General features: G+C 42.1%; 2 protein-coding genes across 3 annotated transcripts; one reads left to right on the forward strand and one right to left on the reverse strand.

Annotated features, from left to right (window-relative positions):
* Positions 1-153: 153 nt before the first annotated feature.
* On the reverse strand, positions 154-14517 carry NUDT9 (nudix hydrolase 9). Of its 2 annotated transcripts, XM_053404120.1 has the most exons (9): positions 14131-14517; positions 11894-12074; positions 9849-10085; positions 7223-7318; positions 5934-6020; positions 5257-5368; positions 3716-3862; positions 3163-3247; positions 154-2319 (listed from the first exon to the last, which is right to left on the reverse strand). In XM_053404120.1, the coding sequence occupies exons 2-9, from the start codon at positions 12025-12027 to the stop codon at positions 2126-2128; spliced, it is 1092 nt and encodes a 363-aa protein (XP_053260095.1). In that variant the 5' UTR covers positions 12028-12074; positions 14131-14517; the 3' UTR covers positions 154-2125. The 2 variants fall into 2 exon arrangements, with proteins under 2 accessions (XP_053260095.1, XP_053260096.1); XM_053404121.1 differs by lacking the exon at positions 11894-12074.
* Positions 14518-18986: 4469 nt separating this feature from the next.
* On the forward strand, positions 18987-27511 carry LOC128421393 (estradiol 17-beta-dehydrogenase 11-like). The gene is made up of 7 exons (XM_053404124.1): positions 18987-19239; positions 22678-22785; positions 23032-23163; positions 24768-24874; positions 26067-26204; positions 26964-27080; positions 27257-27511. The coding sequence occupies exons 1-7, from the start codon at positions 19030-19032 to the stop codon at positions 27345-27347; spliced, it is 903 nt and encodes a 300-aa protein (XP_053260099.1). The 5' UTR covers positions 18987-19029; the 3' UTR covers positions 27348-27511.
* Positions 27512-27634: the final 123 nt, after the last annotated feature.

A 27634-nucleotide genomic window follows, 5' to 3' on the forward strand; every position in this document is an offset into this window, starting at 1 on the left:
TGTGTTGCATTCTTACATAGTGCCAAGCCATGGTTAAAACAAATCAAGGTTCATAAGCTAAGGGCTTCATATTGTAAACAAACCATTGTTAAGCTGCTGTGCATGATTTATACATAACACTTAATACAAAAAATTGTTCAATAAACCTTAGCATAAAGTGCGAGCCAGATGGTTTTATTATATCAGCATTTCCCAAACATTTGATACTGTGTTAATTTTTCTTCTGGAATAAATGGAGGCCATCTCACATTCAAAAAGATTAAATACCAGCTCCCAGGATGATGAGCACACATTCTCCTTACAATGGCAGGCTTTTGTTGGCATCAGTCTGTCTCGGGAGCCAACAGAGTAGTGCCTTTGGGGATGAGGTCAAGCTGCTGGACGGTTTCAGCACCTACAGTAGCTGTAGAGACCAATGTGGTAAATACATGTTTTGTTGCAGCTGGGGCAGATGAAGGTAACAAGTTGTGCTGTTGGCTTGAGTAATATTGTATTCCAGCATTTTGCCCTCCCATTTGTCCAGAGTCAGGACCCCAGGATGGAAGAACGATTGCTGGGCAATGGTGTTTGGGGGCCTGTTGGAGCAAAGCAAAAACAGATAACATACACAGAAGTCAAGGCATGCCAGAAACTGTGGCTGCTGTGCAATTTATTCAGAAGTCAAAGAATAAAATCGCTTTGTTATGTGTTTCAGAAAATATTGGCAGGTTGACGTAACAAATAGAAGGGTAAATAATGAACAGCCATCCCAAACTTTAGCCAAAGATTCATAAGAAAAAACTAAGCGCTACAATATAACCAATGAGAAGCTGGCTGGCATGAAAGGTTAGCATTATTGATTTGTTGATAAGACTTTGTCATTACGGGGATGGTTCCAAAGTATAATGACCTTTGGGCAAGCCATGGCATGGTCCAAGGTAGTTTACAATCATGTTGGTGGTGGAAATATTAAGTGCTTGAAAGCAGGTTTCTATACTGCTGGTGGTTTCAAACAAGAATATTCTGTGACTGGAGTCCAGAGAGCTTCTCTTCAAACACTAAAACAACCAGTTTCTGTATATCAGAATATTCTCCAGTGGCCAAAACAGTGAAAGCTCAGCCAGTATAGGAAACAAGAATAATTAAAAGAGCTCTTTAAATCCCACTTTTTAAAAAAATTGGAAATGGCAATATAAGATAAGCTTACTGGAGTGTTTCATTCCAATATGAGCTAAGCCTAGAGGTGTGTTTCATTCATCCCAGTAAATATTTTAAAACATGTTTGTATTGCCCTCTGTTTCCTCAATCATAGGCTCCTGGGTCAAATCCTATATTACATTTTCTTTGCGATTATACCAAAGATCTCTTTTCCCTTCTCTACAAAGACTAGGATCAGTGTGGTAAAAACAACAAGAGTATGGTGGCTTATTTTGTATGATGTACAAGAGATAATTCAGATTATGATTTAAAGATACACAATGCAACTCTGTGCATGGTTTACTCAGAAGCAAGTCCCTCTGGGTTCAATGGGGTTTATTTCCAGATTAAGTGCATAGGAGCGCAACCTAAATTGCTTCCTGATTATGGCAATAAATATTAAGTGCAGACACTAAAGGGTTATTTCCATAACATTAGATCAATGTCCGGAAGTAAAACAGATTGCAGCTGTTAATTTTTATAATTGTAAAATACCTCTCAACACTCCTGTTGATCAACAAAAACCACACCCTTATACATGTTTTTATTTACATATAATGGATGCAGAATGTGTTCTCAAATACCTTAGCAATATTTCTTGATAAAAAGAGAGGGCACCGTGCAGCCAAAGCTAGACATTTAGAAGTCACGCTGATTTTATTTCATTGGAAAATTTAATGGGGATTTAGCTTCGCTTAAATTTGGCTGCCCATCCTTTGCGGCTTTAAGACAAGGATGAGGAAGCTGTGGAACTCTAGATGCTGTTGGATTACAACTCCTATCAGCCCTGCCCATTGGCACATGGTGGATGGGGCTGATGGGAACTGGAGTCCAACAAATCTGAAGGGCTGCAGGTTCTCCATCCATACATCAGTAATCTCATTCCTCAAAGCAGTATTAACACCTCATTCCATCCCTAAACTTCTATCAGCCATGTTTAGGCTTTAGTTTAGGCCTTGATCTCAGCCCCATCAGGGCAAACCAGGTTATGATCTTCCCTCCAGTGTGCTCCTCTTTTCTCTGCTACGAGCCTGACAAAGTCGGCATGACTGGCATAGAGTTTCAGCTTTTCTCCAATGTCAACCCATTTCACTTTCCCAGCATCATCTCCTGCTTCCAAGTGTAAGTTCTCCATTGCTTCACCTGTTATGCAAGAGAGATTCTGGCATTAGTTTGAATCCTTTTAACCTACAGCACAACCCACTAAATACTCCACCAGGACTTCTACCCCATGACAGCTTCCATGGCAAAGCACATAACAGTTCTTTTCACCAAACACTCTTGTGACAGAAGTTCTCATACCTTCGGTAGATTTGACAGCCCTCCATGTCCCAAGGAATCAGGCTTGAACACAAAGGAAGGGTGATAGCTCAGTGGCAGAATGCATATTTTGCATGCAGGAGGTCCCAGGTTCCATCACTAACATCTTCAGTTCCCTATCTGAACAGCCACTGCAGTACTGAGCTAGATGAACCAATGGACTGGTTTGGTAAGCAGAAACATAGGGGGCTGCTTGAAACTTAAACCAACAAATGACAACAAAATGACATTTTTTGTGCAATGGTACCCATGTAAGCAACACTCCTGAGTCATCAGGAAACTTTTTTTGGTTTTTAGTGTTGAACTTAAAAAAAATAAAAATCTAGCATAACAATGCACAAGTAAGTGTGCCAACAAGTAGGTATTCAAGTATTACTTAAATTTCTCTTTCTGTCCTCCAATTTCCTATAGTCAAGAATGTGCAGAAAAAATGGTTAGCAACTGGAAAAATAATGATCATCCTTCCCATCTTCTAACAGAGATGAGGAACTTGTGGTCCTCCAGTTGTTGGACTACAATTCCCATCATCCCTATCCACTGGCCATGCTGGCACATGCTGAGAACTGTAGTGCAGAACGGCTGAAGGCCCCTGGTTCCCCACCCTTGTTCCAACAACATGACAATGGGTGTGACCACAAAACAAGGAAGGCAGCATCCCTTACTCACCAGTTTCATCATGGTAGTTTACGGCTTCTGTCTCCATCCAAGCATTATCTGTGTTACGAGGATCATCCACATACCCTTTGTATACCTGGAAAGCCAAGATATAGGCTGACAACTGTCCTGTTTACCATTTGGGCTCTTGCCCAATTAAAGAAGTCTTAGGCAGCTAATCACGTGAGTTTGTCAACTAAATAAATCTGCAAAAATGTGCATTGGAGATGGGAAATTTAAAGAAAAAAATTTTGTTTTTGAATGATGCATGTTTAACTCACACCAGGTATCGTCTTGGAACAAGGGAAATGCCATTTAATGTATGCTTGCCACTGGCAGTTTTTAAAAGCACTTTTCTTTAAAATGTACTAAAAACGGGGTGGAGAGAATGTTGTACAGATTATTTTAATCAGTCCATTAAAGGTTGTTATACTTCCTGCTACCAAAATCTGCTTAATAAGAAGCTGCTACTCTTTGAAATGTAATTGAAAAGAGTTCCATCGACCTTCGCATGTAATATTTAATGGGCTTGCAAAATTATAACAGGAGCAGAGAGGGCACTCACCACAAAGTAATCTTGACTGAACAGCCTGTTCAGTTGTTTCTCCATTTCTTCCTTCTCAGCCTCAGTTTTCTGTAAGGAGTTCAAGGCCTCCTCGCTAAATTCTCTCTTTAGTGCAGCCGACAATTTTTCCCCTGGGTCTACCATGCCCTAAAATAAAAGGTTGTCACTTGTTACAACTTCCTTCAGAGCCTGGATGCTTTCCCTTTGAGGCTAATCCCACCTTTGTAGGGGAGGGTGATTATCATTATAAAAACCACATCAAGGGGTGAGGCAGGAATGGTATGAAATATGATAGCGGCAGATGATAGTTTAAAAAATGAAAAACAATGGAGATATCTGATGACAGATCTCTTGACATGTCAGTTACGCCCTTAAGGTAAAGGTAAAGGGACCCCTGACCATTAGGTCCAGTAGTGACTGACTCTGGGGTTGCGGCACTCATCTCACTTTCTTGGCCGAGGGAGCCGGCGTACAGCTTCCAGGTCACGTGGCCAGCATGACTAAGCCGCTTCTGGCAAACCAGAGCAGCGCACAGAAACGCCATTTACCTTCCCGCCAGAGCGGTACCTATTTATCTACTTGCACTTTGACGTGCTTTCGAACTGCTAGGTTGGCAGGAGCAGGGACCGCGCAATGGAAGCTCACCCCGGGATTCAAACTGCTAACCTTCTGATCGGCAAGTCCTAGGCTCTGTGGTTTAACCCACAGCGCCACTCGCGTCCCAGTTATGCCCTTACTCACGGCCTAATATGCCGCGTAACAATGAATAGCCAGCTGCTGAGTGTTGTTAGTTTTTCTGGGTGTAGCTCAGGGGTGAGGAACCTCAGGCGGGGGGTGGGGGTAATGCAGCTGTTCAGACCTCTCTATCTGGCACTCAGAACTTTGCCCAGACTGCCACCACTCTCTGCAAGCCACAGCCCTCACTGGCTCTGCTTTAAACCCATGTTTTTGCCTGGCTGGAATGTGCCCTTGAACTGTGACAATACCTCTTGCTCATCTGGATGAAGGAATCATAGAATCATAGAGTTAGAAGGAACTCAAGAGTCATCTAGTCCAACCCCTTGCAATGCAGGAATCAATACAGAGGGGTACAGTGGTACCTCGGGTTAAGAACTTAATTCGTTCCAGAGGTCAGTTCTTAACCTGAAACTGTTCTTAACCTGAGGTACTACTTTAGCTAATGGGGCTTCCCGCTGCCGCCGCGCCGCTACCGCGCGATTTCTGTTCTCATCTTGAAGCAAAGTTCTTAACCCGAGGTACTATTTCTGGGTTAGCGGAGTCTGTAACCTGAAGCGTCTGTAACCTAAAACGTCTGTAACCTGAAGCATCTCTAACCCAAGGTACCACTGTACGTACAGGAGCTAGTGTGCGGCCCTCAGAAGGAAATGTGGCCCTCAGAATGAAAAAGTTTCCCCTCTCCTGGTGAAGATTTTAATAATCCTTCAAATGCTCAGCAAGAAAGGGAGCTGTGACACACACACTGAGTCTTTTGGAGACCAGCACATTTTTGAAAACCGATTCTGTCAATTCTCTCTTCTCACCCCTGGAATGGCCCATTCCCCGCAGTCCTTCCTTTTGATTGCAATGAACTGCAAGATACTTTTGCCAGACGCTGGGTGAGCTACTTTATTGCCACTGCCGTCTCTCTTCCACCTGCAAAGAGTCACAGGGGGGGAAAAGATTAATCTGTGGTTCAGCTCAAGACATGCAGGAAAACGCCACTTCAGATGTAACATCAAACCATAGCTATGAGCCCAATGCCTGCATGCTTCCCACTCATACCACATGCTCAGATTCTCTTGCTTGCAATTTAGCTGCAAGACATGATTTGCTGCTACTTCTGAACCATGTTTCGCCGGATTTTGTTGCAGTTGCAAATGTAAGGCTTGCTGCTGAACTGGAAGTGAGGGAGGTAAACAGAAGAAATGAAGAGAAGGAGAGTGTGTGAGCTCTGGGCTCATTCATACAGTTCCACAGTTTGGTATTCTGTCTGAACCCACCCAGAGCATTGGAATTGAAATGAATGTGAAAACCTTGGGTCTGCTCAGCAAGGATGCATTGTGGGGGCTCAGGCAACATAGCAATTGCTTCCATATAGTTTTTAAGTCATCTTAACGTAGAATTAGAAGCATATCATGATCAGCATTTTTAATATTTCCCATATTGACTTGAATGTAAAATATTCCCATTTGACATCATCTGGAATGATATTACTTACTTAGTTACAAGAGGATCTGCAGCATGATTTGGTCCCCAACGCCCCAAGAGACCTCGGCCCACTAATCCTGTCCTGCCTACAGGATTCCTGAAAAATAACAGAGCACAAATGAATGCCTGGATACGATCCAAAGACCCACACAACTGAAGTTCCCCATAGCCAAAGAAGATTGCAGCTCATCTTTCTTGAATAGCAACGCCCCCTCTTAACCAAATGCCACTTAGCACACTACTTTTGAAACATGGAAGCCTTTCAAATGCAGTCTGTGATACAGAATTGGGAGCGGGATGGATCTGCTGTTCAAAGACCAAAACCCTACTGGGCATGTCTAGCCTCTTTGGTGCACCCAAAATAGGTCTTCGAAGCATATGTATTTTAAAAAAATATTTAACGAAACAGTGTTATGACAGTGTTATAGCAGGGGTTCCCAAACTGTGGTCTGTAGACCACCAGTGGTCTGTGAGCTTCATTCAGGTGGTCCGCGGCATGTCTACATTAAGTATTCATATTGATTTTTAATTGCATTTTAATCGTTCATCTTACTTTTTGTTGTATTACAATGTAAGGGATGAAAATAGTATTATTATAAAATACTATGTAAGAAATAAAAGCAATTAAATACAGCATCTAGCACACTGCATTACGATTGCTACAATAGGCGGGGGGGCGGATGATTGGGAACAAATGGCTTACAGGGTATTCAAGAGTTTGTTAGAGATGTTTTTCTTATATTCTCATTTTTTTAGAATGCATTTTAAAAGCATGTAATAGTTTCAGTGTTTTCTTTTTAAATGCTAAAGTCCTGAATATAATATTCTGAGGAATAAGAATGTATAATCTGGTTTACATGCCTAATGCACTATCAAGGAGTTTACATTAAATACACAGTTAAGAAAAACATTATCAAGAACAGCTCATGGAGCTATGAAACAGCATGAGATAAACCTTTTCTTCCTGCTTCATTCTTTACACTTGGGCCACATAACAACCATTACTTTGCCTTTCACATAATAGCAATACTGGTTGAAGTTATGCTCTTTTAATTGTCTTTTAAACCCATGGTCCTAACGTCAATCAAGGCTTCAGAAAATAGCTTCAGAAGAGTTTTAGCTTGGAAACTTGCAAATATGTATTGGACACACATTTTAGCAGACAGGCAACCAGGATTCTGAACCAGTGAATCAGTGCTGACCTCTTAGGTTATTTCCACTAAGGTACGTGATCAGATCAAGACCTTCACTCACAGACTTTTGATGCATGCACAAGCACTAACACAGAATGTCAAATACCTGGGCCTCCCATTTTCCACGTGATAGAAACCATTCTGGCTCCTCCTCTCCACTTGCCCATCCTTCTCGTTGAACTTTGGAGAAAAGTTTTTCACCCTTTTCAAGAAAATAATAACAAAACTGAAATAAACAATTTAAAAACCCTTCAGTGTGCATTACCAGCATTACCAACATCCCAGTTTCTATGGAACTTATTTCCAACGTTAGCTGTATTCAGGATCACAACTTGGCAGCCCGATCCTATCTGGTAAGATGTCCTTTACTGTAATCCTTTTGCCCTATCCTCAAACTGTCTATCAGATTCTTCAGTCTGTTTTCACATTACTGTGTATGCTCTTTGGCTTGCTCATTTCATTTGTGCTTCTCTGTGATATCCATGTGCTTGGCATGAGTTTGTGGTGTGCAGGTATGTAGGGAATTGGACTTGTGTTGGGGTGCTCTTTTTGGGATGGCTGTAGGGCACATGCCATCTTTGTCTAGCCAGGACCTACCTGTTGCAATGATGCAGGGCAGACTTTCATTTTTTATTGCTTGACAGACAACTTAGTTAAAAGGCTGCATTTAAAGCTTAGCATGGACAGCCTAGAGATTCGTGTAGGTGGGAGAAGCATTCTGCTTTCAAGCGTGTGCACATCTGACCTATCTTTTTCAGACAAAGCCTGTCTCCTTCTTTAGCCCTTACATAAAGAAGTTTGTAGCCCAAGGCCAGTGCTTGTTTGGCAACCATTTGGCAGCTGCTTGATCGCTGACTGTCTCTTGATTTTCTCACACAGTCAGAGAGCGAGTGGTAAAACCTCTGCTTATTTAATGGTTCAGAAGAGTAAGTCATAATGACATCAATTTTGCACTAAACAAACAATGCTAATATTTGGCTTTTTTCAAATCATGCTTATTTTTAGCACTGATGCTACTAAAATCTGGGGACACTAGGTAGCCATGCTATATGAAAATGGCAAAGTTCTTCCCTGTGACACAGCCAAGTTACGTTGCTAGGCTCAGTTGTCACCCTGGCCTGCAAATAAGCCTTCAGTACATGCAGGACAATGCATGATAAACACCTTCATTATGTAAACCAAGAGAGGACTAGATTTATAACTTTACTTCTAGTAAAGTAAGACCCTCATGCTTCCATTTGTCACTTGGTGGTCTGGAATTAAGCTAGTAAATTTCCTTAAGATTTTTAAACTGCTTTGAGGGTTGTTGTTTTTTACAACTAAGTGGTCTATACATTTTATGAAACAAAATAAATAAAAGGTGGTAGTTTAAAGCTACCAGTGTGGTATAGCAGATGTGCTGGATGTGGACTCACGGCAACTGTTTAAATTCTCCCACAAGCATGCAATGGTTTTTATGAACTTACTTTAAAAATGTGTTTTCTACCTTCCAGAACCTCTGAAAAAGGGCATGGCACAATAAATATGTACAATATCAAATGCATGATAAAATTAAAGAATGCATCCTTTACTTTTGCATTTGTTGATTGTGAACGAGTCCTACAAATTTATCAAGTGCTTAACTTGGCTACTGTTGGTAGCTTCTCCAATCCCACCACTCCATATCAAAATTAAACACTTTGGTTAATTTGTAGGATCTCAACACAATTCCTCTGGAATTGTATTCATGCCTAGTAATATGTTTGCTATTACCAGACGAAATAAGATAAAGAAAGCACCTTATCCAAAGCTGCTGCTATATTTAAGTTTAGCTGCTAGTCAACAGCTGGAAGGATTAAGTGGCAGTGCCAACTCACCAAGCAGAAGGGAGGGCTTCCCCCTTGAGCCTTCATTATTCCCTGCCACTCTCACCAAAGGTGTCATGGACTTTGAAGACGCTGGAACTCAGGACGAAAGGGAGAAACGTCCTAAGAGGAAGGCACGTTTGGCAAACTCTCACCATGATCAACTCCCACCCGGAAACCTATGTCCCCGCTGTGGAAGGAGGTGTGGATCCAGAATAGGCCTCCACAGTCACTTACGGACTCACTGTTAAGACCGTGTTCACGGAAGACAATCTTACTCGGCTACGAGTGATCGCCAAAGAAGGAAAAAGACGACTCCCTGCCACTGTCAGAAAGCATGTATGCATTAGCAAACCTTACATAAAATATTTGCTGCCCTTGATATAACTACAGTTAGAAGTGCAATGAACAGAGCTGGATTTTTACGTGTCAACGAGATTCCAAAATTTACCCTATAAGTGCCAAAATCTGTACAGCAAGCTATTTCCACAATGGTGAGCTTAAGCACTGCATATTCTAACTGCAGCATTTGTGGCTCCCTTAGTCCAAAATTTAAGTCCCATTTAAGTCTTGGGGTATAAATAACCTGAACTGGAACTGTATTATTGCTTGTTAGCTGCCCTGAGCCTGCCCTTGGCTAGGGAGGGCGGGGTATAAATAAAAAAATTATTATTATTATTATTCAGCAGCCTCCCTGGAGAACTTAATAACTGAACACAACTCCTCTTCCAACAGTTTGTCTCTTATAACTAAGAACGAAGGCAATATATGGTCACATTCATAAATATTATGCCCACCATTTACTTTTAGTCAAGCAAAAGCTAAGTCATTCTCAAAAACAAGCCCTCCCCTTTTACTGCTCCCCGTTAGTCAACCAACAGTGCTCACCCAATTTCTGGATCTGCCCATTTAGGTCCTGCCAAAACAGATTGTGCTGTATATTCCACAGGGCTGTAATCCTCCCATTCAGTTGACCAATCCACCTTATCGTTGGGAACTCCGCTGCGCTCAATGTTTGATCCTGGATATGGGGAGGTCCTTGCTTTGTTATGCAAATTTTCTCTTGCATCTTTACAATTCGACATTTTAGCAGCCTTGCTGTGAAACCAACTTTCTGAAGATGGGCTGTAGAAAAATAGGAGTTGCACACAAAGGGGAAAATAAACTTGATGTAATGCTGTGCATTGCAGGATTGGGACATTTCATACATAGTAAATTGCATACAAACACCATCAATATCACAGCCATCCAGGAAAACTCCACATCTTGTGTGATTTAAGTGCTAAATAACCAACTGTTAAAAATGTGGGCAAGTGGGGAAAGTTCATCCTCCCCCAGGAGGATGGCCCAGTCTGTTGAAAATGAGATTCTTAATCTCAGGCTCAAGGCCCAAATTGGGCAAAAGATTCCTGCATTGCAAGGGGGTTGGACTAGATGACCTTGCGGTCCCTTTCAACTCTGCAATTCTATAATTCTATGAAGGTGGAAATTTCCTTACACAAGCTGTTGACCTATCAACCAAACTGTAGTTTCATCACATTGTAAAAATAAAATATCAAGTATGGTGCTCATGGGTATTATAGGGGTGGCATGGTGAACATTTCTAATGCTCGTTGGTTCAAAGAGGGGGGGAAGGTGGATGGGGACACTTTAGTAAATGACTTAAATCATTTGCAAAAAACAAAACAAAACCAAAGACTATAAAGCAAGTACCCCCACCCAATATTCCTTAATAAATTATCAGGTTTTTTAAAAAAATGAAAATGAAGAACTAAAGTACATTTCTAGTTGTTTTAGTTAGGGAGATACATTTTTTTAAAGGCAATATTGCTTCCTCTGCTACTGAGCCATGAGTGAGTGATGATAGGATTGCAGCCAAACCACAGTCACTGAGAAATAACGAGGCAGTATAAAAGCAGAGACAACAAAGGTCCGTATAGTTAAAGCTATGGTTTTCCCAACAGTGATGTATGGAAGTGAGAGCTGGACCATAAAGAAGGCTGATCGCCGAAGAATTGATGCTTCTGAATTATGGTGCTGGAGGAGACTCTTGAGAGTCCCATGGACTGCAAGAAGATCAAACCTATCCATTCTGAAGGAAATCAGCCCTGAGTGCTCACTGGAAGGACAAATCGTGATGCTGAGGCTCCAATATTTTGGCCACCTCATGAAAAGAGAAGACTCCCTGGAAAAGACCCTGATGTTGGGAAAGATTGAGGGCACAAGGAGAAGGGGATGACAGAGGACGAGATGGTTAGACAGTGTTCTCGAAGGTACCAGCAAGAGTTTGACCAAACTGGGGGAGGCAGTGGAAGACACGAGTGCTTGGCGTGCTCTGGTCCATGGGGTCACGAAGAGTCAGACATGACTAAACGACTAAACAACAACAAATGTGTATAAAGGTTAAAATGCACACCTAAGGGAAAACTCACCATCACCACTAATGAACACTGAGTATGATCAGTAGCCATGGAACATTGAATGTTAGTTGGAAAAGAAAGTCAGCAAAGGACAATTAGGGGACAGGGAGAGAGAGAATGGAGTATCTTGGAGGAAGGTGTGGTGGCTGGAAACCTGAATAAGAGCACTGCTTTTAGGAGACGAGAATACACTGCAACATTTTGTTGCAGGCTCCATTTACGTTACGCAGTTGTTCCACCAAGAAGCAAACTTCCTCCCACCTTTCAACCTTCTAGCCAAGGAGCTTAAAGGCGCTAGCTAGAATAACTCAGAAACCCTTATGCTTACATTTAAAATGTATAAAATTAAAATGCATTTTATTAATTTTCCATATCAATACAATTACGTTGGCTGTGAAAACTATTAGGCTACCAGCATTATCATTCTGACATTATTCCCCACACATTTAGAAGCCCTTGCTCACTGATCTATGTAGAAAGCAGGACTGTAATATTAAACCTTGGGTCAAATACCTGTAGGCTAGATTCCTGGCTGCTTGAAATAGTGGGTAGAAGTAAGTGCAGGAAGAAGACTTAGCAGCAACAGCAGTTAAAGTCACAGTGAGAGAAACCACGGTAACCGTCCGGGCCAGGAAACCCCTTGCCATCCCATGCAGTAAGCTCAAAGAGAAATGCCCACCAGTTGTGGAGCAACCTGGAAAGTCAGGAAACCAAATAGAAGACATCTTAGCATACTATGTGCTGATCCTTCTCCATTCCCCGCAAGACAAACTGACAACTCACTTCACAATTTATACTTTATACAAATTACGGAGCAGAAGGCAGGAATTGTTGCTAATATTACATAAGACTTGCTACCTTTATTTTATGTAAGTTGCCATTCACTGTTAACAATTAAAGTAAAATTGCTCCCAAGATTCGGCTGTAGCCAAAGATAAAACACCTTTTTGCATTTTAATCTCCACAAGTATCGGTTGTTGCATTTATCTAGGACAAGCCATTTTGCAACATACACCAACGTATGAGATGAAATAAGACTGCACTGCAGTGCAATCCTATTCTTATTTACCCAGGAGTAAGTCCCACTGAGTTCAATGGGAGACTGCATCTTGGTTTTTGTGGCAATTTAAGTAAACCATTCAGATTAGAAAGCACTGATTTAAATCCTTAACATCAGTCAATATTTTTAATTTACATATCACAGGGTTGGACTGTCGTCCCCCAAAAAATGTATTGCAGTTTTTAATGCAACTGTTAAATTGTGTAAATTTACAGCTAGACAGAACACTTGCAATTATTTTAGTAGGAGTACTTTATACCTTTAGGCATTGAATTATACTGTGACATTTTCATACTGGGTACCAAGGCAAGAAAACTTGTGCTTTTAGCAGTTGAAGAGGAGAGGACATTCTAGCAAGTTTAGCTTTTCTTGCGCCTGCATTAAAGCTGTATCTGGCAACATTATACATCTGGCATCATAACCAGCAGGGTGCAGGTGGCAATATTCTTCTACACATCTATTGAGGGTTCAGAAACATTTTATTACAGGATAAAACCCATAAACAAGGCTGCTTTACTATACTCAGACAGGCATACTTTGACTAGCCAGTCAAGAACTATTTGCATTTTTTTAAAGGATGTCTTATGTTTTTGCTTTGTAAAACACCCTGATATTCAAAACATTGTAGCGTTCGAAGGATCCCAACTCCCCATGGTCATTTAATTCAGCCCCTGCAATGCTGAAATCACAGCCAAAGAATCCCTGGTAGATTATGGTGGTCATCCAACCTCTTGTTTAAAAAAGCTCAATGGAGTTTTCCTAAGGGAAAGCTATTCCTAATGTTTAGTCAGAATCTCCCTTCTGGTGCATTTGAGTCCATATCATCATTACTGCTATATATTTATTTTTTCCCTGACTGAAGGAAGCTTACAAATTAAAAATAAGAACAATTAAAAACATAGGGATTATTATTATTATTATTATTATTATTAGGTGTTATAGAAACAGTTCTATAAACAAATATCCATTGAAGTAACTATTGTCATATATTTATTTACGCCCCGCCTTTTTCGACTGAAGGCAGCTTACAAAAAAAAAACAGTTAAAAATATAGGTCAATTATTATTATTAGGTGTTATAGAAACATTTCTATAAACAAAATATCCATTGAAGTAACTATTGTTATATATATATTTACGCCCCGCCTTTTTCCTTGACTGAAGGCAGCTTACCAAAAAAACAGGTAAAAACATAGGGATCATTATTATTATTGGGTGGCATAGAAACAGTTCTATAAACAGAATAAATATCCATTGAAGTAACAGCCGAGGCATAAATATGTTTTGTTGTTTTATCGTTTTTGCTCTGAGGTGTTCTATTCTGATTTTTGTTTTACTATGAAGCGCTGTATATACAGCTTAGGGAAATATGAAATTCCCCACTCAGCCGTAAAAGCTCACGGGGCTGCCTCCTGTCAGGCGAGCCTACCTCGCAGGGTCGTCGTGGATTAAAACGAGGACTTTGCGCTTCAGAGGAAAGGGAAGGATAGATCAATGTGGGTTTAGATAAGAGCCGCTTGACATTTGTTCCGCATGTTTAAGCGTCTCTGCATACATATTTCTAGAACGGAAATACAGATCGCATTTCATTTATTTTTGACATTCGCATTATCTATACAGAAAAAAAGCGCGGGAACTGGCGAGGGGGGGAGGGGACCGGCCTCCCCTCACCCTCTCTCCTCAGCACTCACCCCCCGCAAAGCTTCCTCTCTTCAGCCCTTTTTTTCCTCCCAAGCCGCCTTTGCCCCCCGTCAGTCAAATCTCTGCTCCGTGATTGGCTGCGACGGGGACAAAAAAAATAACCGTCGCCGCCCTTACCCAATGGGCCACGTCCTTGTGTCCTTCATCCCGCCTCCCTCCACCCCTCAGGGAAATGCAGCCGGGGGATTAGCGGCGTCTCGTTCGCCCCGCCTACTCTGTCTGGATGGTCGATAGGAAAGCGCGGGTGGCGATGTGTTGACGTCGCCTGTCACCTTTCCTCGAAAAACAAAAACACAAAAACGGTTTACGTCACACGTCGCCCGTATTCTGATTGGGTTTCAGATGAAGGAGAGGCGTCAGGGCCTTGCGAGGAGTCAGGCCTTTCCAACTGCCCTCTCGCCTTTCCACACATAGATGTAGAAGAAGGATAGACTGACCCGCCATGCAAGAGGTTGCGAATAAGCAATAAATTAATAGAGAACCGTGTAGGTCGGAACCCATGGAGGTTTCCCTACATTGCTGGGGGCTGGACTAGATATCCCTGTGGATCCCTTCCCGCTCTATAAAGCTACCCGAGAGCGGTTTGCCAAAAATTCATGTTTTGCTCTGCTCTACTTTTCCTACCTCTATGGTCCCTGTCACGAACGTGGCAAATCCTCTTAAAGGGATATCACCCCTGTTCCAGTTCACAGAGAACTGACACCACAGAGATAGGCAGCCGTAGAGTTACATTACCAGCAAAGGTGTCCGCGCTGACCAATGAGCAACATTAGAATCATAGCATTGTTGGAAGCTACCCAGGGTCATCTAGTCCAACCTCCTGCAATGCAGGAATTATATAAAATGCATTAAAGACCTTCCCCATAATTCATAGCTGTCAACTTACAGATTTGAAAATAAGGGACCAGCAGCCAAAATAAGGGACCAGCAGCCTCACCCGTTCCAGGCACTCCAGTCTTCCTGTCCCCCTGCAGTCTGGTCAAACTCATGCTGGTAGCTTTGAGAACACTGTCCAACCAACTTTGTAACCAGAGGTTCAACTGAACAGAATCTGAATCACATGCACCACAAGGCCTATGCAGCCTCAAGATGGCTCCCCGGCCTGGCTTTGCACTGCAAAGTTTGCAGCAGCATGTGCAACAAAATGGCATTCAGCATTCAAAAAACCCCTCAGCTTGCATTAACTAGCCACACAGGAGGCATGCAAGCTCCACCCCCCATTCGTTCTTAGACTTCTTATTGGGTGGGCAACACAGCCAAGCAACACAGTTGGAGCCTCCCTCCTCCCTGGCCGGCAGGGAGGGAGGGAGAGGAGCTGCTTCCTTCGAAATTTAAGGGACATCATTTAAGGGACATCCATCAATAAGGGACAGCAGCAGGACATGGCGCTGGAATAAGGGACTGTCCCTTCAAATAAGGGACACTTGACAGCTATGCCATAATTACCATAAAAACAATTTTTTTTGTTGCTGTTTTTGTTGCTCTTTCTATCGAAATTGTTCTTTATTTGTTTTTATTATTATTTATTTACTTAAATATTTACATTTTTGTGATGCAGTGGCATAGATCAAAGTGGTTTACAACAGGATCAGATAAAATAAACTGCAGCAGTTCTGTAACAAAGAAGGTCATGCAGTTTAAGAGGAACTTTAGAACCTGGGGATGGGGATAGCATTATAACCAGAGAAATTTACTCAATAATCCACAAGTCCATTCATAAGCACCCAGCCCACCACTTCATAGACAATGTGGAACATCACAGAGAATCATAGAATTGCAGAGTTGGAAGGGACCCCAAGGGTCATCTAGTCCAACCCCCTGCAATGCAGGAATTATATAAAATGTATTAAAAAACCTTGCCCATGATTATCATAAAAACAGCATGGCGCCAGCCCTTTTCTTAAAACCAGTTAGTTCCCGAAAGCCTGTTGGAACAAGAAAGTCTAAAGAGGGAGTTCTGAACTAGGAGCAGCCACCAAGAAGGCCCTGTCCTACATCTCTACCAAGCATGCCTGAGAGGGTGGTGGTGGGACCAGGAGAAGGGATAGGAGCATAGTAATATGACTGGGGTTGGGGTGCTTTAACACTTGGTTGTTCCCCGCACTGATTCCTGCATTTCAAGGGGTTGGACTAGATGACCCTCAGGATCCCTTCCAACTCTATGATTCTATCATGCTAGAATTGAGAATTTCACTTAAGGCTTTCACTTTAAACCTGCTTCTAATCAACTGGCTATTTGTTCTGCTAAGCCAGTAAAACATTTCCAGATGCTTTCTAGGATCTTTTCCTACCCTTGAGGGAAATTATCCTAACCACCCAGCTCATCCCTTAGCCAAGACCTACCCAAACCCTCTTTCTGACAGCTGATCTGTCAGGTTCTGTCTTTTAACTCTCCACTCCCTCCTGATCCGTCAACCCTGATGGGATACAGCATCTCCAGGAGGGGTAACCCTAGCTCTCTGTCACTGGGCCTGCAGAGAGCATTTCAAACAGCTTGATTCTGTCTCCCAGCCCTCATTTTTAAAGGTCCTTTCTAAGATTGAGTTCCTCCACTCTGCAACAGGCTGCTCCCAAAACTGCAGCAGCTCAGATAGCTTTAATGGGGGAGGGAGTCCTCTAGCAAGAATATCTATCTATCTATCTATCTATCTATCTATCTATCTATCTATCATCTATCTATATACACACAAATTATTCCTACAAGGTTGTTACTCCACCCATTTCATCTTCACAACAACCCTGTAAGGTAGGTTAAAAGGTAGCGACTATATTTCAAGTTTGGGAAAGAAACAAAGACCTGTTGGAAAAGAAAACCCCTTGGTGGATTTCACCAATAGAAGTTTTAACCATCAAAAAAGTCAACATGGAAGGGGGAAAAAGCTACTTATGAAGAACTAACCAAAAAGACAGATCAAGGTATAAAACTCAAGCCGTATGAGGAGGTAGAGAGTTTATTCACAGGGTGGTTACAGTATCACCAAGTTAATGATTTACTAAAAGAAGATAAAAGGAAAAAGGGATTTGAAGATAAGAAATCTAAATTCAATATCGATATTCTAGAAGGTAAAAATAAAGTACTATCAAAAACATACCATTTATTATTGGATTGGTATATGAAAGATGAAGAGATAAAGGAAGCCGTGGTTAAATGGGCTATCGATTTTGGCCTAAATATCGCGTTTGATGCGTGGCAAGAACTATGGAATATAAACATGAAATTTACGGCTTGCACTGCCTTAAAGGAGAATTTGTGGGAAATGATCTACAGATGGCATCTAATGCCGGTAAAGCTAGCAAGGATGTATAGAACAAAAAATAAAAAATGTTGGAAGTGTGGAGAGGTGGAGAGGGACCTCGACCATATGTGGTGGACCTGTAGTAAAGTGAAGGGCTTTTGGGAATTAATCTATAACAAACTTAAAAAAAATATTTAAATATACTTTCCCAAAAAGACCTGAAGCTTTTCTACTGGGATTGATTGGAAAGGAAATTGAAAAAAAAAAGATAAAAACCTCTTTCTATATGCCACGACAGCAGCCAGAAATATGTTAGCTCAGAATTGGAAAACAGACATAATACCGAATATAATGGACTGGCAGGTTAAAATGATGGACTATGCAGAACTGGCCAGACCATCAGGAAAATTAAGAGATCAGGATGAGCAGAAGTTTCAAGAAAATTGGAGTAAATATTTGATGTATATAAGAAACAATTGTAAATCTTTGAAGACACTGGTAGGGTTGGAATAACTCTTACAGCGTGTAGTTGATAATATGATATATAAAGTACGTGACATTAGAATTTTATTTGATACTTACCAAAGAAATGGAGGGAACTCAGAGGAACGATAGAGCCTAAGTTAAATATGTAACCTATATATGTGTATTTATGAATGTATGTCTGTTTACTGAAAATCAATAAAAACTTAATTTGCAAAAAAAAAAGGTAGCGACTACCCCAGGGGGAGAACCATGTATGGCGCCTTGAGCTCCCTGGAGGACAAAGAAACACTTTCATGTACTTTCCTTTGGATCTTTGAGCTTCTCTGTAAGCTGAGCCACTGCCACAATACTTTGTTTCTTCAGTAACCTGCAAGAAAGTGGCACACATACATACATGCTGATCTCAGTTTATATATTAAGCCATGTGGTAGGGGTGTAAAAAAAGTACAATGCATTAGGTAATTTTCAAAGTAATTTGTATGTTGAAAAGTGCTGCAGAACTGCAAATATTTCTGCAACCTTTGAGATGACATTGTTAAAAAGGGTTTTTTAACAACAACAACAACTGTGGCATCGTGAACACAAGTGAGTGAAAGTGAGGCAAATATAGAGAGGATTTCTGCCTCTGTAGACCAAGGTTCAGTCACTATTTCTCAGCCTAGCCTACTTCACAGCATTGTTGTGAGAGGAAATTGAGGAAAGGGAGAACCATGTATGGTGCCCTGAGCGCTGAAATGAGGCTGCATTTTAATGTTGTATTTTAATCTTGTTTTTAAGTTGTATTTTAATCAATTGTTGTTGTTTTTTATCCCTGGTGTTAGCTGCCCTGAGCCCGGTCTTGGCTGGGGAGGGCGGGGTATAAATAAAATTTTTTATTATTATTACTAACTAAATATAAAACCCACAAACAACTAAGATCTGTCACCATCTGCAATCTAGTTTCACGAGTAGGTTTGCTTACAATAGTGTGCAATATATAATCACACAGGTTAATTGCTAATATAAAAATTGCATCCTTATAAGCAACTGGGTGTGGTCCCCCCCCCCTTGTTCATCACTATTAAACACACACACACACACACACACAACTTAGTAAATGAATAGCCTGTTGTATTACAAAGTCCTCCCAGCTGTCAGCTAAGTCACAGACGAGGAGGAGGAATTAAAATGAATCTCATACTGGAACTCCTGCGGCTCGTAGGCATTATAATCTATTCGTACCTGGAAGCTTGTGTGAAACTTGTTATTCCTGCGAAAAGAAAATCTGTCAGTGGCGAGATTGTGCTTATCACTGGAGCGGGACACGGCATCGGAAGACTCACTGCCTATGAATTTGCCAAACGGCAGAGCAAGCTGGTGCTCTGGGATCTAAACAAGGTATGAAATAGCTCCCCCTTTGAAACCCTATAACGAATGGGAATGGTAAATGCTGGTGTGTGTGGAAATAATGGCTAGCAGGCTTCCTGGGTTCTTAGAATCATTTGCAGTCAGTCCTACTCATGTTTTCCTGGAAAGAAACTCCATTGACTTCAGTGGGATGTACTGTGCTCCTTCATTAAGTCCGTTTGCCCTTCTGCGGCAGGCGGATTTGCGGGCAAGCCATGGGGATGCTCCCAGGATTGGCGTATGGCAGGCTGGATCGTTCCCTGCCATCCTTTTGACAGGTAAGGGTATCCTGTTAAAAGGATCCGGAAGGGATGGCTCCTGTCTGACGCCCAGATGGGGGCTAGGGCCTTTCCACTCCTCCAAAGGCAACCACTTGGGGGACGCCCTGATTTCGACGTAGGTCATAGGTTGGCTTCACTCTTGGAGATACTTCACATACAGCTGATGGGCTGGAGTGATATTTGCAGTGACTTACCTCAATGCTTATGGTCAAAACCTACACATCTGTAGCCAACAAAGTTGTGGCCCTATTTAATCCCATAAAACTAAATTCTGTGTACTGTCTAGTTCGTTATCCTTCCAGAAATGAGGCAGCCACAGGGCCTTGGCACCCAAATATGCCTAGGGCTGAACTCCATGTTTGCTTTGCATAGTGGCACCTTCTGATTTTTGTGTGGGAAGATGAAAGAGTAAACATGTAGCATAAACATGTGCATCTTTATGCTGTCTGTCTTCGGTGGTTTTTATCTTCAAGTTAAGCATGCCTACAATGGCAGCTCTCAATACTCTTTTGCAACATTGGGCAGATTATTCTTGTTGTTGTTTTGTTATTATTTATTGAATTTACATACCGCCCTAGACCCAGAGGTCTCAGGGCAGTTCACAGAAAAGATCAACATAAAAACCACAATATGTATAATCAGAATAAAAACAACAACCCAATAACACACACACACACACACACACACACACATCCAAAAAAGAGCCACATTTTAAAAGGGCATAGGATGTCAGTCAGATCAACCAAAGCTCTGGTTAAAAAGGAATGTTTTTGCCTGGTGCCTAAAGGTGTATAATGAAGGCACCAGGTGAACTTCCCTGGGGAGAGCATTCCACAGACGGGGAGCCACTGCAGAGAAGTCCCCGTTCTCATGTTGCCACCCTCCGGACCTCTCGAGGAGGAGGCACATGAAGAAGGGCCTCAGAATAGATTCATATGGAAAAAGGTGGTCCTTGCGGTATTGTGGTCCTGAGATATTTCTTCATAGGTCACCCATGCATCAGACACCTCCCTTTCTTTAACAAGAAGCACTGTGGGAAATAGATGATTTAAAAAGGCAAGTTGGGAGTTGAGCCACTTTTATGTCTTAAAATTGTTTGGATTTATGTTCACTATAAAGTTTCTGACTCTGCGGATGCAGTGCTGGCAACAAAGCCCTCGTTCTCATTAGTGAAAAGGTTTGAAGGTGAAATATTTGAATACTACCCCCTTGTCAATTGTCAGGCATGTTTTGAATAGAGTGAGGGGGGGGGGCAAATTGGCTGATAATCAGAGTTGTGTAGCTGGGTTTTTGTTTTCTTTTTCTCCTGTTGCAGATGACAGATAGGATATAAACACTACAAGTAAATAAATAAAATAAAGATACACGCTTGCCCAGGCTGGTCTAGTTAGGCATGAGTGAGGCATGTGGGAAACTAAAATGGAGGCTTGACAGACCCAGGTGCCTGGCAAGAGGCTGGGCCTATCTCTGCCATCGATGTGGGAATGGCCCATCCAAATGGAGCCTATTTCTATGTGCATCAGCCAAAACCCTAATCCGAAAACTGAGTGATCAATTCCTGGGTTTTATCGGCGTGGTCAAGCTATCCCCACCGGGAGGACAGAGACAGGGCCAGTATACCAGCCCCTGCCATAGGTCTAAGTGGACCTCAGATGTAGGGCAGTATACAAATTTAATAATAATAATAATAATAATAATAATAATAATAATAATAATAATTAATGTTAATAATACTATTTTGTACTGAAGTTCTCACCCTGAGCCAGCAGGGGGATACTGTAGATAGTTATGCAAATGAAGGATCGAAAGTGACGTTCAGTGATTGGATAGTTTTAGAAAGTTGTTACAGTAACGTGGTACTGGAGCTCTATTTAAGCAGGCTGACTGAGCCCTTCAGTTCAGTTCTGTTCTGGGCTTGTGAATAAACAAGAGCTGTTTGAAGAATCGCTGTGTCATCTGATATGTTCACCCACAACTTAACACTTAATACAGTGGTACCTCAGGTTACATACGCTTCAGGTTACATACTCCGCTAACCCAGAAATAGTGCTTCAGGTTAAGAACTTTGCTTCAGGATGAGAACAGAAATCGTGCTCCGGCGGCGCGGCAGCAGCAGGAGGCCCCATTAGCTAAAGTGGTGCTTCAGGTTAAGAACAGTTTCAGGTTAAGTACGGACCTCCAGAACGAATTAATAAACTCGAGGTATCACTGTAATAATAGGGAGGCAGTGGAAGACAGGAGTGCCTGGCGTGCTCTGGTCCATGGGGTCACGAAGAGTCGGACACGACTAAACGACTAAACAACAACAACCACTGTAATAATAATAATATGCACAAGATGGAAGGAGCCAGGTGTGATTTTTGTACTCTACGGCTAGTGGCAATGTGGGAGACCTCTAAGCTCAGATGTGCATGGATGAAGTGTGGTCACTTGATACTAAAGGGAAAGCACTCTGAATATGCTCTTCTCTTTGCTATGTTGTGTATTCTGAGGGTTGTGTATTTGGATAGGTTCTTGGGCTAAGACCCTGCTCTTAAACCATAGGTGAGGAACCTGTGCTCCTCACAGCTGCCGTTGGACTCCAGTTCCTATCATCCCCAGATAGCTTGGCCAATGGCCAGGAATGATGGGCGTTGTTGATCTGGAAGGCCACAGGTTTCCTGGCCCCGTTTTAAACCTTTCCCTGCTGTATTTAGTTAACTTATGTAGTATTCCGTATATACCACCTTCCCTCTGTGATGGCGTACCTCAGGGGTCAGCAAACTTTTTCAGCAGGGGGGCGGTCCACTGTCCCTCAGACCTTGTGGGGGGGGTCAGACTATATTTTGAAGGGGGGGAAATGAATGAATTCCTATGCCCCACAAATAACCCAGAGATGCATTTTAAATAAAAGGACACATTCTACTCATGTAAAAACACACAGATTCCTGGACCATCCGTGGGCCGGATTTAGAAGGCGATTGGGCCAGATTCGGCCCCCGGGCCATGGTGTACATGATTTTGCCCCTGAAAGGCAGTGACTGGCCCAAGGTCATCTCATGGGCTAAGTGGGCCTTTGAATTCTGGTCTCCCAGATCCTAGCTAGACACTCAGTTATGTACAGAATGCAAGGAAATGAGCCATTTTTCTCCCTTTCTGCATGGCATAGCATGCCGTTGAGGAAACAGCTGAAGAGTGCAGAAATCTGGGAGCCACAGTTCATGCCTCTGTTGTGGACTGCAGCGTCAGAGAGGAAATCTACAGTGCTGCAGAGAAGGTGAGACCTGAAAGCGACAACGTTTGTTTGTTTGTTTGTTTGTTTGTTTTTGTGTGCCCCTCCTTTCTCTCATCCCCCTCCCCTTTATGTTATATCCAGTCTGAAGAAGAACTCTGGCGTACTCAAAGGCTTACTCACTATTTTGTGATATTTTGTTTAGTCCTGTAATAAAGGTATTGCCTGCCTATGGATTCTGTGACTGTAAATCTAATCCCGGCTGCTCTTCTCGTTTGTCACATTTTAAAGGTGAAAAGAGACATAGGAGATGTCAGTATTTTAGTGAATAATGCCGGTGTGGTAGCAACAGCAGATTTCCTTTCCACCCAGGACAAGCAAATACAGAAAACCTTTGAGGTCAACGTGCTCGCTCATCACTGGGTAAATATTGTTAGGGTACTGCTAATCGGTGCTTTTTCTCTATTAAAAAAAATGTTTAAGGGTATTCTCATTGTCCTACTCATATTGAAATACTGCCCCTCAATGAGGCTAAATGTAGATTCACAAAATGTTTAGGGGTATGTTAACCCCTGCGTCCCCGCCCGAAAAAGCACTGCTGATAATAATAATAATAATAATAATAATAATAATAATAATAATAATATTGTTTATATCCCGCCCTCCCCGGCTAAAGCCGGGCTCAGAGCGGTGGCTAACAGCAAGTAAAAATAGCAGAGTGTACATAAAATCACACAGTCAATTAATTAAAATACATTCTAAAATCAGTTCAGAATCAAATTAATGGTTAGAGTTCTGTGAGGATTACAGAAGGAGACAGGGGGTCAGACTGTGCCTTGGCCAAAAGCCTGGTGGAACAGCTCCATCTTGCAAGCCCTGCGGAAAGATGTCAAGTCCCGCAGGGCCCTAGTTTCTTATGACAGAGTGTTCCACCAGATCAGGGCCACGACCGAATTAGCCCTGGCTCTGGTCGAGGCCAGCCTAATACATTAAAAAGTACTAATACACTGCAAAAGTTATACCTGATAATCCAAACTAAACCATGACCAATCCACTTATATCATTTACATGCTAAATATTATGGTTGATACACACTTTGCCATAACTTAAGCTGATTTCCAGGGAGGGAATCAATTTGTTTGGAGGCCGCTGCTGAGCTGGTCGTCAAAATCATTAAGCTTACACCCCTTTTCCCAAAAGCAAACATATTTTCAAAAGGAAACTGTTTTAGGGGGAATGACTGTCTCCTCCACCCCAAAAACCCTAGGCAGAAAATGCCTTGAAAGCAGGGCATGCAAGGAAGTAGCCATTGCCCTGGTTTAAAATTCATTCTTCATAGACAGTTGGGATAGTTCAGCTGGCAGAGCACGAGACTCTTGATCTGAAGGTCTTTTCCAACTCTACAGTTCTATGATTCTATAAAGACCTTGGGCGATCAGCGTAGCTCCTATTTGGTCCTCATCACCCCTGAGGTTAATGTCATAAAGCATCTCCAGCAAAGTGAATGAAGATGCTTCCTTCCTTTTCTTTTCTTTTCTTGCCATGTCAGATTCATAGCGTCTGATGGTGGTGTGCCACTGCTGGCCAGCCCCAATAGGGAAGTTCTGTTTGAGGCACTCCATCAGGATGTGACAAGGGTGCAGAAACTCACCATGGGCAAATGGTTGTGGATGAGCTTGCTCCTAGCTTAGAAACTGGGGCAGCTGATGGGGTGTGGGAGTAAACCTGAACAGGTTTGTTTGTGGACGGAGTGAGTGAACTCGTCTTCCAAGCAAGACATGGAACTCTAGGTAAAGTGTGGATGTGGTTCATGAACTTGCATCCAGTGTGATTACGGGGTATTTGTGGGTTGGGGGGGCGTTAAAATATTTGTTTGATTTCTGTTGCATTTTTATTGAATATTTCACTTGCGATAATATGCTCTTTAGGCCAAAAAGCAGCATATAAACAAACAGTAATATAGCAAAAGGAAATACTAGATATGTGGGAATCTAACAATGTCCTCCCCCTTCTCTTCAAACTTCAAGACAACAAAAGCATTCCTGCCAGCAATGATGACAAAGAACCATGGCCATATTGTCACTGTTGCATCAGCTGGTGGGCATCTGACAGTCCCTTTTCTGGTATCTTATTGGTGAGTGTAATAGAAACATTTCTGTTCATACCAACGAATGCTCCGATTAGTCTAGAATAAAATTGTTATGTCTTCAGTGGTCTGTGTTTGCCTGAGCTTGAGTCTGGACTAAGGATTCTCAGCCCCTGTGTTCTGATTCGATACATGATATCCAATCACAGGACATTTCAAGATTTGGGCCTCTGCCATTGGCCCTTAAACTCTGACTTATGATTCGCAGCTTGGAAGTTTAGCCAGCCAATCACGTTGGGAGTGGGAGTGGCCTAGGCCTTCAGAAATGTATATAAGCAGTTGCTTTGCCCCTGTTGTCCAGATCTGTAGTTCAATAAAGGTTCTTGCTGTTATCACTATGTCTTTCCTTGTGGGTGATATCCAACAAAGGCATATTCAGGGTAAACCCACTGAAATCAGTTTAAGTGTTGTGAAGAACTTTGGTCAATTATAAGTGATTTATTTTCTGTAAGTTTGTTACTAATTCTCTAGTATTATCTGTCTTAGCAATTCATTGATAGTGGCTATATTTTGAAAGCTTGCATGTTGCACATACATTGGGTAATGTATATCAATCTGCTACTGGGTCAAGTTCATGGTGTTGGTACTAATAGATAAGGTCCTTTACAGCTCAGGACCGGGTTACCTGAGAGACTGCCTTATCCCTTACATACCCAATCAATGTCCAGTGGGAAGATTTCTGTGGCAAGTTCCAAAGATCTCTACAGTAGCAGGGCTTTTAGTATGACTGCCTCTGTCCTGTGGAATAGTATTCCTGTTGAGATGTCACAGGCATTGAGATATTCCTGCATTGCAGGGGGGCTGGACTAGATGACACTTGGGATCCCTTAAAACTCTACGATTCTAGGCGCCCACAACTGGATACATTTTTCTTCTGAATGGTACAGAACACTGATCCAAATCCCTACTCAGAAGTCAGTCCCAGTGAATTCAATGGGGTTTCTTGTCAAAAAGTATTTTCAGGACTTTCCCAGGTGGACAAATAGGTCTTTGCTGCGAGTGTCATTTTTTTTAGAAGTTGTATTAAATGTATCAGCTGTTTTTTGTGTGCTGTTAACTGTTTTTCTGCTTTCATTGTACAACATCTTGAAATGGTTGTGTAGACGGTGATTAATAAATTAATAATAATAATAGCTAAGAAATGTTTTCAAAGATCTCCCAAATCTCCTCTTCCCCTTAGCTCAAGCAAGTTTGCTGCTGTTGGGTTTCACAAAAGTCTGACTCAAGAATTGTCTGCTTTGGGAAAGGATGGGATAAAAACTTCATGCCTTTGCCCAGTGTTTATTAACACTGGCTTTATTAAAAATCCAAGATCAAGGTATGTAATGAGAAGGCTCTTTTCCTTTTTAAAAAATAAATCCCCTTTTGAAACAGCTGCTCCTGTTCAAGAAAAACATGAATAACAGTCTCCGGATTCGTTGAAAAAAAATCTGGTCACCATAGTCTACTGACATATCTGTTGGCTGAACAGCTTCTTATTCTTCCACCACCACATGTAGTACGACTTCCTCTGTCTCAGACTGCGCTGACTCCCCCCACCCCGGCTTCTGCCTCGCAGGTGGCATCAAACCCCATAAATCACTGGTTCCTTCTCCTAGATCACTTTCCTGGTCCCCTGCCTCCGCCCCACGCTCTTCTGGGTCCTGTCGGTCACTGACATCATGGGATTAATTTCATGGGCTAGCAACAAAGGAAACCATTACAGTGCTCCTCGGGTTACATATGCTTCAGGTTACATACGCTTCAGGTTACAGACTCCCCTCTGCTTCAGGTTAAGAACTTTGCTTCAGGATAAGAACAGAAATCATGGTCCGGTGGCGCGGCGGCAGCCGGAGGCCCCATTAGCTAAAGTGGTGCTTTAGGTTAAGAACAGTTTCATGTTAAGTACGGACCTCTGGAACGAATTAAGTACTTAACCTGAGGTACCACTGTAGACCTTTGGAGGGCTTGCAGAGAGTTAACAACATTTAAGAAACATTCTGGCAGTGATTATAACAATGTTGCTACAGCTAATCTCAAATTGCCGCATGTCCATGTTTCTGGCAACATTTTAGTTAGTGTTTTCCTTTAACCGCAGGTTGTCGCCTATTCTGGAGCCTGACGTAGTTGCAAAGAAACTCATCAATGGAATTCTTTGCAATCAAAACATGATTTTCGTTCCTTCGTTTGTGAAATTCCGCCTGCTGCTGGAAAGGTATGTGGGGTGCACGTAGGAGAGGAGCAATGAACTTCCGAGTTGTTATTTGGGTTAAAAACATGCCTTGTGGTCAAAACAACATCAACAAAAGGCAAGCAATCAAAATACCTGGATCTAAAAGAATTCTGAGCTTCTGTGACGGTTGTAACTTGATGCTTCTATTTTCTTTGCAGAATCTTACCCGAGCGTGCCTTGGTGGCTTTGAACAAGTTCACAAACGTGAAATTCGATGCAGTTGTTGGAAGCAAGGGAAAAGAACATTAGATTAAGAGATGCCTTCACTTGGGGTGCATATGAATCCATTATTCAGGTGCCTGATTAATGCCAGGCAGTGGGTAAATTATGTAACACCTTGTCTGTAACCTGCAGATGGAATCCCCTGAACTTCCCATCCCAAATATATTAAAAGTGCAATATCTTGGCGAGTATACTGCTTCCTGGTATGTTGCAATCACGTACTTTCTTCCATTCTTTACGTTTATATGCCACCTTATGGGAGAAGCTCATGATTCAGAATATATTGCCAGGTCAAAAATTATGAAACCAATATC

The sequence above is a fragment of the Podarcis raffonei genome, chromosome 9 (assembly GCF_027172205.1).
Source record: "Podarcis raffonei isolate rPodRaf1 chromosome 9, rPodRaf1.pri, whole genome shotgun sequence".
NCBI lineage: Eukaryota > Metazoa > Chordata > Lepidosauria > Squamata > Lacertidae > Podarcis > Podarcis raffonei.